This window comes from Thunnus thynnus, chromosome 9 (genome assembly GCF_963924715.1).
Source record: "Thunnus thynnus chromosome 9, fThuThy2.1, whole genome shotgun sequence".
In the NCBI taxonomy this organism is placed as follows: domain Eukaryota; kingdom Metazoa; phylum Chordata; class Actinopteri; order Scombriformes; family Scombridae; genus Thunnus; species Thunnus thynnus.
The window spans coordinates 8,384,071-8,398,100 of NC_089525.1; the positions used below are offsets into that span (position 1 = coordinate 8,384,071).

Genomic DNA, 14,030 nt, shown 5'->3' on the forward strand with positions numbered 1-14,030 from the left:
ATTGTTGGCTGTCTTCTGATCAATTGGCAGAGCCAGGAATTTACGCATCTCCTGAACATGGGGGAGAACAGCAGCATGACTTGAACATAACAAAGATGATTTTTTTCCCCTTTTTTGCAGACATGATTGAGTTCAAATAAACACACAAACCTCTTTTCGGTCCCCTTTTTCATTTACGCTCAGTAGAAAGATGCTATTATCGTCTGGCACTTTGAATGGACTCTGTCGTGTCTCCCTCCTCCTTCTCATGTCTACACAGAATAGAGAGAAGAAAATGTGTTTGAAAAAAACACCACATACAATTTTTCTATAGTTTTACAGTTTCCTCTCTTTACAGACTTGTCTGCTGTACCTGGTTTATGTGATTTGGCAGCACTATCATTCTCTGAAACAACAAGGCTGCCTGAAGAAATCTCTGGTCCTTCTGTAATGAAACATTTGTTAATAATGGTACAGATGAAGTATTCAAATTGATTGTATTTACTGTATATTATTGCTTTTTATGTGTGAAGCGTGGCATTATACCAGATGCTTACTTGGCTGTGGTGAAGACATCTCTGAGGTTGCTTATGACATTTGGCGCTGCACTGGTTCAGTGTTTAATTTAGCTGCTGGTTGCACAGAAAATACACATGTAAGCCTACTTGTGGTTGATATGCTGCTGCATCTCTCTATTCACCCAAATAGGAAAGACTAGTTAGACTGACTGCCCTATAGGATTCAAAACAGAGCTTGTAGAATCAATTTTAAAAGTTTTGTGGTTATTAAACTGGGAAAACTGGGTTTGACACACAACTGCATTTCTGAACGTTTACCCCCTTATGAGCCAGATCGCAGCCTGAGGATGTCTAGCAGAGGCCACCTAGGTATTCCTCACGCCAGGGACTGATTCTTGATGTCAAGGCATCTCACCTGCCTGCCAGAGAAACTTTAGACTTTCTATTTCAGTGCCAATTTTTAAGTTCCCTCTTCAGACATATTTTTACAGAGAGCATGTCATATTGTTAACAACCCTCAATTTGTTATATGCATACTGGCATTTTCTTGTTTAAATTGTATTCATTATTATTATTATTAAAGGCCCTGCACACTCACACAGATGTTTTAGTTTGTTTAGTTTTGTTTTTAGTTTAGTTTGCATGTAGTTTAATGGGAGGGAACAAGAGTCAGCAGTATATTTCAGAGGGAATTAGCTTGCTTACCTCTATAGTAGTTTTTATAGCTCTTCTGAAGTAGCTAAACTAGTTTGTTTTGAAAAGTACAAAGTTTTGTTGTTGAGAAAAGATAGGTAGGCTAGTTATGATAAGATCTGGACGGAGCAGTTGAATGTTTTCTTCATTTTCAAATGAACTTTATGTACTTTAAGATAAGAGTGAATCACTCCTTAGAATTGCAGTAGGCTGTACTGTTGGCTGCCACAATAAAGCTGCAGGTACAGGAAGCCCTTTTAGTGCCTCTGGTGATAAACACTTTGGGCCTCGCTACAAGTTAGCACACAACAAACTGTTAAACACTTCTTCAATTTTATGTTAAGAATGAAATCAACCTACCGTTTGATAATGCAGTTAATACACATAAAAACTTATCAGCTCCCAACACTGATCTTCAAGCTGGGCTGCTCCTCTGTGTACTGTTGTCATGGTAACTGTTGCCTTCACGGTCTTCTAGTAATCCCCTTTGGTTGTCATGGCTTGTATACACTGTGGGCCTCCAGCCTAAATGTCTGTATGTATTTATTTAGTCTTTGTATTATGTTTACTATAATATATAACATCTGACACTGCTGTCACTATTGTCTTTGATACCATCTGAAGGTGTCTTGTGTTTTTGCTGAGAGATTTTACGTCTTGTATATTGTAAAAGTTTTATTGGTTATTTGATGACTGAAAAAATAAATGATTAAAAATAAATGTTACTCTTCATTTGATGGCTACCCAGCTAACATTTGGCAGAGATACAGGAAGAGATCGAGCTTGCTCATCAATTCTGTGGGTCAATCCGATTCACTCTCCACTAGATGGCACAGACAGATCACTTAATCTGTTGCAGGCAGACCTCTGTATGTCCTTACTGTCTTGGATTATCTTTTTGAAAGGAGAAACCCAGATTTCAAGACTATAAGGGATCCTGCTGTTTGTATTTTACAAGTTGACTAGTGCATCTGTTAGTGATGATTTCTCCCGAAGTTAAGTTGACTTGATTGCCGACGCTTCTTTTAGTTCATTGAGTGTACAAGTGAATATACTTAGAAGCCGATACTGTACAATCCCTCCCACGCATCCACACATGACCCTGCACATCTCAGCTTCAACAAAGCAGCCCACACACTACACTCGCTTGTAGGAAATCCCAGTGTCAGGTTAAAGTAATGCAAACACATGGGGGAGTGTTGGCTCTCACAACAGAAAAGGGCACGCTGTGTAAGGAGAGAGGAACTGTGTTTTATTCGCATTTGAAGGAACTGTTATAGAGTGTTTTTAGACTAAGAATTTAACATAATGTGTCATGTGAACAAGCAAAAAGTATAGTTTACACCTCCTGCATGTTGCTGCCTTTCACTATGGATAGTAGTGGTTGCTGTAGTATGAAGATGCTGTGAAGGTTTCTTCCAGCTTTGCATGGGTTTTTTGAACATTACAGATTGCCTCCACCTCCTCCGCTTTGTAGCCCAAAGACAGTGGATATTTGGTATTATATAAGAGGTGAACATTCAGCCCACTGTGCATAATGAGATCAGCAGCTTTTCTTTAAACATAATTAACATCGACACCTTCAATAAACACAAATGCATTTTAAATAAGGACATAAGTGCACACATAGCCTATTACCAGACAATTGAAAACATACAGAAAAAAAGTCAGAAAAGAAAGCATTTCTCGGTTAGTGAGCAACATTTTGATTTAAAGTCTGTCTAAGAATAAATATAAGATAGACAGGTTCTTAAGAGTAAATTCTCTCCCTCGTGTCTTGCAGTGACTTTAGGTGGCTGAGTCAAAAAACAGCACTGACCTCCTGTCATGAAACTAACATTAGAGCAGAGTGGGAGCTGCCACACTGTCAGGCAGCTGTTGAGGCGGCTGTGAGATGCAGACTGAGCTGCAGGGCTCCAAACTGAGACAGCATTTGCTGTTTCACACAGCTGCTGGAACTTCACTAAAGTTCACCAAACCACATACTAAAAGTCATCAACTGTATAATTAAACAAAAAAGTCATAATTTCTGTCCAGAGTCAATAAGCAACAGTCACAGAAGTTTGCAAAATAGCATATACAAGCACGAAGGATGAATATGTATTTGTTATTAATAGATGAGATATACATATTTAAAGAATCTTCCTAAATTATTAATTCTAATTCAATTTCAATTGCTTTCTAATTATTAAGTGACGCTACTACTTTACTTTGTTCTATTAAAGATCTATTGAAGAAGTGATTATATGCATGTTGTCGCTGTGATGAGGACCTGCCAATGCAAATATGTTAATTATATTTAGATTGATAATTGACAGTTTTTGGGGATTTATTCTCAAATTTGGAAACACATACAGTATATGTGTTAAAATATTATAATCTCAAGGTTCACCTCCTACCTTTTCCCCCAGAACTTTTGGCCATATCATATGACATTCTTCTGAGAGCTTGCTCAGATGTCATCATATGACCTATGTACGGACCTTCTGTCAGGTTATAATAATATGCGACCACTTATTAGGTTAAGTGATGACACCGAAGCAATTTCTATTGGCTGAAGAAGGCCAAGGGATACAGTTGAAAGTTCTGGGAAAGAAAACATTGTTAGTGAACTTTGAGTTTGGAATATTTTAACACAGATTGTCAACCAAACATGTATTATTGTAAGCTTAGCCTTAGTAAATCTGACCATGATAACTTCACTGAGCACAAAGGGCTATGACATGATATCAGTTCAAATATCAAATAAAACTCACAGTAATAGAAGTTCCACAGATAAACAACGACACATGCTCATACATGAATAATGAAGCAGAAAAGCTCTATTTTCTCCCACAGGATTAAGGGCACTAAAGGTATAAAGGTGTACTTTTGGCTTTGTTTGTCCTTTTATTGGTGTAATGACAGTTTCTAAATGACAGTTTGATTTGCTGAGCTTTGGCAAACAGAAAATCTGACAGCTAAAAGTGAACTATGCCATGTTCACCCCTATTATATTAAAACACTTTTAATCAAGCAAATTTCTCTTCTCATTGAGCACCGGCTGTAGACAAGCAGTCACTTCTCCTTCAGTTTTTCATTTTGTGACCACATGGAAGGCTTTACTGACCTCACTGCAGCTCTTTGTGTTGTACTTGACAGTTTTTGCAGTGGCTTTAGAAATCGCCTCTGTGGGAGGTGATAAGAGGGAGGCAGAGAAAGGGATCAGGTTGGATTTTGGGACATACCGTAATATGTCAAAGGGTCAAACATAAACCCAGACATAAGCTCAGAATCATGTAATGAGAACGTAGCTACTAAATGTAGATATGAAGACGTGTCTTGCTCTGTGGTTATGAGTGCCAAGATGTCCTCATATTAAATAATGACTGATCTATAAAATATTGTTGAAATGATTTGCCCCGTGTCTTCTGACAACCTGCCATTTCTCCAGCAGCCAGTAAAGGCACATCTATTCCACTGCTCTCATTTGATTTTGTCAGCCATATCACAACTCTAATAACATGTAACAGCCACTTACAGTACATTACTACCCTGTTTGACCAGTGTTTGGCATAGCACCAATGCCACCATCAACATGTCAACAAAAACTCAAGACCTCAGATTGACAAGTGCATTTCCAACTCTGACCTCTGCATTTGTTTCATCGCCTTTTCCCAACTGAAAAAATTATTTCATTGGTAAAAAAAGGTTTCTGACGTCTAAGTACAAGTCTGTCTCTTCACTTTTTCACTTGTCCATGTATTTTTGTAAGTATGTCAAATAATCATCACATCACTTATACATATTTAATAAATGCTGGAGGGGCGTGATTGTCAAAGCCTCAAAATGTAATGAATATGCTCAATTGATTATATTTGGTATTATGATTATCCTTTCCTGTGCTCACAGACAATCTACTTAATTGAATGAATTATTGCACTGTGAATTGGGAATTTGCAAAGACATTTTCTAAATATAGCACACTCAGAAGCATGTCTAATGCCAGTTTACACTGAATAATTATTTACTGGGAAATGAGTGAATCTTCAGCTTGACAGAAATTGAGACATTATTCAAATCCCCCAAATATCTGTCTATCAACAGAGCCAGCTCAGTTTATTTTTGTTTTTCATGCAAAGAAGGTCCTATGAAAGGTCTGAGAGAATTAACATTTTAATTTTCCTGTACTCATAAAAAAATTGATTAGCGCTCTTTAAAGGAGACATGGTCCAAATATAGATTAATGTGAGCAACATTCATTTTTACACACATACTCAGTGCAACAAATCTGGAAGGGGAATTAAATTGAAATCTTGCCAAGACAACAGTTGCCTCCAGTCAGGCCATTTTTACAGCATTCAAAATCCTTGTTTGAAATCCTACTTTGCAGTAGGTCTTCATTTCTTTGATGAACTTGATCGTGTGCCCATTCAACTGTGTGGCCACTTAGGCGACACCTTTTTCTTTGAATTCTGTCAGTGGATTTAAAGTTTGCTTAACCACCTACAACGTCTCTGTTCAGTCATGGTGGCCATTATAGCTCATCCTTATTAGCCAGATGTTCTTGTGTTTACTAAAGCTCCATTAATCAATATTTTCACACTAAAATTAATCTGAATGAATGAAAATCTGTATGTCAAAGAGGTCACTCACAGTAACAAACCCACAGAGAATTATCAGCCATGTGGGTCTTCAAAAGCTTTTTAGCCTCTTTTAGCTCATTGTTTTGGTTTTTAACACCCCAACATTTATGATATGATACAGTCTTTCATTCAGTCTTACATCAACCTCATTTCCAGCAGCAGCAGGCACATGCGTTTGGCAAAAGTTTGGATAAACCAACAGTATGTTACTTCCTCTGAAACAAATGACTCAGAACCAAAGTTAGTGACTAGCTGGTGAAAAAAGGTGAGCATGTAGAAGCTAAAGACCCAGACATCTTTCTTAGCAGTAGGTGGAGACCAAACATAGGGCTAAAATAAGACTGATCATTAGACTTAACTTTGTCAGTTTGTCAGAATCACGACACCAAATGAACACTAATGTAGCTCCATGTCTGTTGGTTGGGTAAATAGACAACTGTTTGTTCACACATTAGCAGTAACAGCTATATAAGGTCAGAACTGTGTCTCTGTCAGTTTGTTGCCCCCTAGTGGCAAAAAACAATAAATGTGGCCTTAAAAAACACCAAAAATCAAATTGTTTCCTGAGTGCCAGGAAGTCATTCCAGAGATATGTAGCAAAGGCAAAACTTTCATAAACTGGCTGTTAGTTGATCATAACGTCACAGATTATCTCTTGCTGCTGAGGAGACCTGAGAAACACATACTATGCCCTCAGCTTATTTCAGTCTATCTATGAATGGATTTCTTGTTAGCACTCCAAACCATAATGAATTAATACTTTTTTGTTTACATTCCCATTTGCAAATTTAGGAACTTGTGAATGATGTCTTCATCTGTCAGTGGAACTGTACTTCTGAATATTTGGGGGATCCGTCCATGCCTGACGGCTTTGATCCCAGCAGAATTAATCCTCATATAATTAAAAACTCGTTAGCAGACAGACGCCTGGTCTTGTCTGGAGAAAATGCTGTCTGTATCTGGATACTCTGGTGACAATTTGGCAGCAAAAGGACATCTTAAAGGGAAAAGCTTAACTGGTGAAGACTGGTAGGCATGAAAGTTTTTGTATGTCATCTAGCAGTATTGTGGGAACTATTCCTGAGGCATGAGTAAAAGTATATGGAAGAACCTTAACTATAAAGGTTGCACATGAGTACATGGATAGTTTAGTGCTCTACCCGATGAAAGTTAATTGCCATTGAGACTGCTGAGAATTATGGGATCCACCTCTTGCACTAAACCACTAATGACAAAGGATAATGAGCTCTTTCACCTTGGCCCACAAATTTACTTAATTTAAACCCAGTAATCACCCCAAATCTGGAATGATTTACTCTGCAAGGATAATAATAGTCTTTAATGCTTCCATCAACACTTTATATTTGTTTTTCTTCCAGTGGGATTAAAAGAATAATGTGATTGATTTTGATAATGTGGTGTTGTAAATTGTGGTCATCAGGACATTTCACTTAATTTACCACCCACTGTCTCCATTCCTTATGTGGTTGCTACAGGACAAAAACAGGAAAGCAGAGTAATAGTCCATGTGACTTACATTTGGGGAGCAATTTGGGGTTCAGTGGAGTGCAGATCAAGGACACTTTAACTTGTGGACAAGAGTCAAAAGTTTGTCAAAAGGCTTTTTGATTTCTGAAGAAGACAATGATGGATGAGAAGCGAAACATCTTCAAGAATCTACAAGTCCAGTTGCTCTTGACTCAAGTCTTTTGGATATAACATGACCTGAATGACTTTGAGAATGTACAGGACATAGACAGAAACTGGGGATCAAACCATCAACCCTATCAATGCATCAAAGAACTTGTCCAGTTTGTAATATCTTGACTGGTTCACCAGCGTCTAAGGTTGCATCAAATGGCATTCTGCTGGCTGTCTTCCCCCAGCTGTATGGACTGGTGCTGAAAGTCCTCTATTTAAAAAAGGACCTATAACAAAGACTGTCTCATCATGGAGGTGTAAAAATAGATTAGGATTTAATCAGAAGACAATTGCATGCAAATCAGTTTCCCTTGAAGTGCTGTGCCACTCAAGGGACTGAAAATGAAGGAGATTTGGGTTAGATTCCTTTCGGCAGCCATTTTACTCCTCTGAGATTTCCCTGGTTTTTTTCTCTCTCTCTCTCTCTGCAAGCATTACAACATAGCCACTCCATTCACTGCTGAAAACTACCCCATTCATTGTTTAACAATTTCATTACTTAAATGCAACTGCCCACCAATCAGACAAAAAAAGTCAAAGGCACTCTGTTAGGTGAACCAGTATCGGCACCAGTATCAGTTCTTGGGAAGGTGACGCTTCTTTGTGTGGGCAATGTTAGTGGCCCATTGTAAATGAATTTGACTTAGTAATCATCTCTGATGCCATGAGCTCACGGTGGCAAAGATACTGGAGTAAATGACATAATACATGTGGTCACACACTGTCACTGCTTGATTACCTCTCAGACTCATTAGGTGTTGGACACAAATAGGGACCTTTATTGTGAACTACTGGAAACATGACCATATTTAACTAGTTCTAATCCAATCTTCCAATTCATTGTTGAATTCAAAATATTAATAAGCCCCGAGAAGAACATGATTAACCAAAAATAATCACAGACCTCACAGTGAAGAAGATATCTTGTTGTGACTATTGGGGATCTAATTTGGGCCAGCATTTTTCCTCTAGATCCATAAAATATGTGATGTTGCCAAAGTGCCAGTTTCATCACTGCTTCATCCCTCCACAACCACTAGCCTCAAGGCCTCATCTATGGCTCTTCTGGGGGATCTCCGGTTGGTTGCTATTTATAGGGCTCCATCCCTATATATCCATTTAATCAACAGAGGGTCAACACCAAAGACTACTGAATAAAGCTTTTGAATTCATGTCACCTTGTGTCTTCCCTGATTGAAATGCAGTTCTCCTCGGCTCTATGTAGTGTTAGCTTCTCTCATTGTTTTGGTTTTGCGGCCCCCAACTTTACTGTCCTGGATTACTCTTACTACTCTCAAAGCATTGTTGCCAGTTGCAGAAGGCAGCTGTTTTCTGTGAAAAAATGCTGATAAACCCGCTGTACACTACCTGCCCAGCAAACAGCAGACAATGTTAGCAACTAGCTATCAACCATAGTGGAGCATGTAGCAGCTAAAGAGACAAATATTAACCTCTGGAGTTGGTGGACACCAAAGCAGAACTATCAGAAGAGTATTGGACTTCGGTTGGTTGGGTGACGTTGTTTCTCTACTACACTACTTGCTAATAAATGAACAGCAACAACAGGTAGTTCCCCAATAACTCTGAATCAAACACTATATTGTAGATATGCTGCAACAACATATGATACATCATTGAGCATATGAATGGCCATCATATATTTCCATCATAATGTTCCAAGCCCTCATACGCTCTAAACTTTAAAATTTGAATAGGTGCCTAACCAAAACACAATGTTTAGTACAGATTTATAACTAGAAAAAAATGACACACAGTGCTGAGCTGCATCTCAAATTAAGGTGCCCAGCTTTCAGATGACCACTTCTATGTAGCATAAAATGTTGACCAGCTAGCTCCCCCTAAAGATACCCTGCCCCCCCCCCTAAAAAAGACAGAAATGGGTTTATGGTGGGTCTCTAAGGGTTAAAGCCATCAAAAATAAGTGTCAAGTTTCATTTTTAACAAGTTGCACTGTCATCACATATCTGACGGATATGGAAAGATATTGTGGGATGGATCATGATTCATTAGTGCCTTGTAAGGAACATGAAAGTCTTTGGGGAAAACATGTCTGTTCATGTACAACATAATTGTGACGTTATTCAGAGCAGGGATGGAGAAGAACAAGTAAACAGACCTGCTCAGACAGTTGAGGGTAATTGCTCTGGATGTCATGGCACACAGTAAATGAGGCATAAAGGAGTAAATGGATAGTAAATGAATAAATGTTTTGGCTGCAGGAGGAAAAAGTCATTTTGAAACAAATTCAGTGCATCAAATTTAACAGTAAAAAAGTTTCCTGTATGAGAGACTACAGTAAAATGTGGCAGACATGCTGATTCAAAAGATTTTTTTCCTACTCCTTATGACTACCTCTTTTCAAAATGTGAAGGGATTCCACAAAACCCTCATTACAGTCCAGATGTCTGTAATGTTCTGGCCTACATCTCAGTGTTGGAAACCTGGCCATTGGTCCAGGCTCTCTCCTGAGAGGCTCCTCTGAGAGTGAAAGGCTATTTCCAGTGTGCCTATTTATACAGCGCCTGCCTCAATAGAGAGGCGAAATGAAGCAAGATCTTCCCAGCAATCAGGCCAGGAAACTGAGGACTTTGATGGATCAAAATCTCATTTTTACTGTTAGACATGAACTTATCCCAGCATTGCAACAGTTCACAAAATCAATACAATCAATGAAACATTATATGATTTCCAAGGAAGTGTGCAGTGGAGGAAATATTGTTTCTATTAAAACCCAGGCTTAACATCTGGTCACGAGTGGTATTATTGTTAATGATTCTTCCAACAGTAACTACACTTGTTAACATGCACACCGTGGTAATTGTAGGGATCCTCAGGTATTCCATATTTTATCTGGTGAAGGTTAATTTTAAAGATTGTTCATTATAACCAGGATAAATGTTTTGAGAAATCAGATCATAAGTCATTTCTCCTGAGCAAGAACATTTAATAATATCCTGATTATTCTATGTTATAAAGGTTCATTTTTACCCTAAAACTTCACCAGAGCAGCACTTGCGCTGCTTAAGTACCCCTCTGGTGGAACATTAGGGCAACAATAAAGCACAGAAGTGTCCCCTATAAGAGCTGTTGTCCTGGCGTCCCTCTTGGACTCGCTGCTGTTCCACAAGCTTCTGTAACTCACTGCAATCTTTTATTGAAAGTTTCTTTCATCTCCCTTTCTGAAAAAATTAAACATGTCACTCTCACAAGATGAATGAGTATCTACGGCACACCTATGTTTTAAAAAAAACAACAAAAAGGAGACATTGTGGTTTAGAGGTAGCGAATGTTACCTTCAGTGACTGCATTAAATCCGGCCCTCTCAGTGAAGCTGGATTTTTCTCACAGCCTCCAACTCTGAACTAAACCAGCTGATTCCTGGATGTAGCCTTACCAGTGGCTAACGTTACCCAGCCACTAAGAAGCCACAACATATGAATAAGACGACTTTGGAGTTACCTGGAGTTACATATCTCGTCTTTTGGTGGTGGCCAACCGTGTCCCCACACCTTCAGCCCGCGCATCAAGCACGTACATTGTTGGTACACTGAATGCACAAACTGATATCAATCCTCCATCAGACTACCACTAAGACTGCCTTCATATTGTTGAAGTAACAGAGCATTAGTGGGATTTGTAACTGTAATGTAATTACTGAATTTCAAACTGTAATATCTTACACTACTTGTTACAGAAAAAAGTAATGACATATTACTGTAACACGATACAGTAATGTGTTGCCGCCCTACACTGCACATCATATGTCATCGTAACTTTCACATCAAAACATCACAACGATTTCTTCTTTTCAATTTAGCTGTAATCTCTGCTGTCTCGCCATTTGGTCCTCACTGCCACCCAGTCAGACTGGTGACACTTGGCCTGTGACAGTCTTGGACTTGTGGGAAATGTTGTTTGTTAAAGGCCAAAGAAAATCCAAATATTAAATAAATGACTTTATTATCTGCGATAAAATGTGCGAAACTCAAGGTTCACTTATTAGTTTCTCCAGAGCTTTCAATATCCCACAGCCTTCTTCAGTGAATGGAAGTTGCTCAGGTGTAAGTACATGACTTAAGTCATGTACTTACATGACTTAAGAAACAGGTGCTGGCTTGCACATTAGAGGAAGGATCCTTTCATAGCAACCGAATTCATTAACCCAATCTTCTGGGTTGGATACAGTGTTTTTTCTCCCTGCTGAAGTCTCTAATGGTTGGATGATATGTCTGCTCCAAGCTACTGATAGTAAAATGCCACGAGGGTGCTGGAACAGCCTGCTTTGTGTTTCTATTCACGAGATCTACTAAGGTATAAATGTCCTTTAACAGGGACTCTCTGCAAGAGCATACCAAATTGTGTAATTATATATTTGTAATGTGTAAGGGTGAACAATACTATTTATTGCATACATCATTCACACCAAAACGTCATTTGCTACAATTGTTTAAAATCTGACCTGCTTACAGTATGTACTGTGTGTTTTTTTTTTTTACTTTTGTAAGAGCCCATAATCAAGCTCATGAAAATAGACCCCAAAATTGGCATCGAAACTCGACTCAATGTCTTCATGTTGCCTGCAGAGATAAAAATGATGACACAGTTGCCATAGTGACATCCCAGGTTTGTCCTTGTGTGCGCGGGTGTGTGTGCCTTTTGTGTGTCAATGATGCCAAGGTTATCTGGTGACACCCTGATTCTGTTGCAATTGTCATGGCTCAGCAAAACGGCTCAGTAAAGTGTTGTGGCTACATCTGCTGCGACTGTTGGGGGGTCCGGGCTGCTGTGGAGAAGACTGAGGAAGCGGAGCAGGAACAAACTGGGATTGTTTCCATCATGTCCTCCGCCAGGAAACACTGAGTGCCCCATCTGAAGGACTGGGATTTGTTCATTTTTGGCTGCACAGAGAATAAAATGTCATTAAGGGGATTCAAACCAGTAATTAGGTGGTTTTTGGCATAAAACAACAACAGATCCATGGAACAGTCACAGATGTAGTAATTGGAGTTTTATCCTCCTGTCAAAAATTATATATTCAGGTGATCTCAACAGTATAGTTAGTTTACTCTGAGTTGACTCACTATTATCTGCACTGATTTACACAGATTCAAAGTGGGTGATAATTAAGTTTAGAATATTTTTCCTCCTCACATCTGACCATAGTTGTTATTACCTTTACTTTTAGCTTTGTGCTTTAAAAACTTGAAGCAAAGATGGTTTTCTATGTAGTACAAATAATTTATTCATGAAAACCACACTTGCATATGTGCACACGTGCACAGAAACACACTCACACACCATTTGCTGCAGGGGAAACATTCTCCCACCAACATTTACGCCTCCTCTTGCATCTCCCACAGGCCACGTCCCCTACAGACGGATTCAAAATCATCACCAGAAATGATCTATAAATGTGTGAACGCCTCATTTCCGCCTGTGTTTATGAAAAAAAACAAGGCTACCGCCCACAACAGCTGGGCTCCTCTGCATGCTGGAAACTGTATGCTCATGTGCAAAGATTAAATGAATAATTTTCTTAAAATTACAAGTTAATTCACAAAAAAAAGATTGATTAGAAAACATATGATGGTTTCATGAGTATTTTACTTCACTTTCATCTAAACAGTTGTCTATGAGAAATTAGATCTCTTTAAAGTTTATGTTTGTAGAATCTCCACACTGATACACAATATAGTCAGATGTCTTTTTAAAAAAAAAATGGACATAAAGAGAAAGCTAAAGTGGATAAGCAGATATTATTATCATGCTGTTACTGTTGCCTCCTGGCTCCAGCTTTGTACTCAACACCCAGACATGAGAGTGGTATGAATCTTCTCATCTCACTCCAATAAGCCAGTAAAATTTTTTCCCAAATGTTGAACTATTATAACCTGACACGTCAGATGGTTTGTTACACAGAACCATCTGAGAAGTCGTCTTTGGAAACTGTTTGGAAAAGGGCAGGCACTTTCAAAAAATACGTGGCAGGCGATTGGATGAACCATCTGTTTATCACTGTCTAACCTTGTGAGGCAGCTGGATTCACAAGATCATGCAAGAATCTTCATAGGACGCTGATTGGTCCGTAGCATCTGTGGTTCTGACACAAGCGCATAACTTGAAGCCTGACAAGATGGATTCTCATGTAATCTTGTGATCTCTTTATGGGATTATTAGCAGCATCACTCAAACACACTTATTTTACTTTTGAGAAATGTACGGCTGGATCAACTAACTAACAGTACATGCGTTCATTTGAATATTTATGGAGCTGTTAGTTTCACCATTAACAATAAAATCTAAATATATCTATCTACAAATATTCTGTTTACATATGATAATACTACTGTTATAGCAGTAGTGAATAAAATTGCTCTACCTTGAGAATTGTGAGATTAGTGAGAAAAGATCCCATAGATATCCAGTAACTGAGCTGAGATGGGCTAACCGTACTCTTCAGCATACCTTCACAGAAACATCAAAGAGACATCTG

The 14,030-nt window shown here is 38.7% G+C and overlaps 1 protein-coding gene across 1 annotated transcript in view; it reads right to left on the reverse strand.

Annotated features, from left to right (window-relative positions):
* Positions 1-1,730, reverse strand: part of cfap100 (cilia and flagella associated protein 100) — a 6,721-nt gene extending 4,991 nt beyond the window's left edge. Inside the window, exons 1-5 of the mRNA XM_067598442.1 lie at positions 1,551-1,730; positions 537-611; positions 353-424; positions 151-251; positions 1-51 (exon numbers count right to left, since the gene is read on the reverse strand). Of these exons, the coding sequence (XP_067454543.1) occupies positions 1-51; positions 151-251; positions 353-424; positions 537-555 (243 nt within the window). The 5' untranslated portion in view covers positions 556-611; positions 1,551-1,730. The remainder of the gene's footprint in view (positions 52-150; positions 252-352; positions 425-536; positions 612-1,550) is intronic.
* Between the last annotated feature and the right edge of the window lie 12,300 nt (positions 1,731-14,030).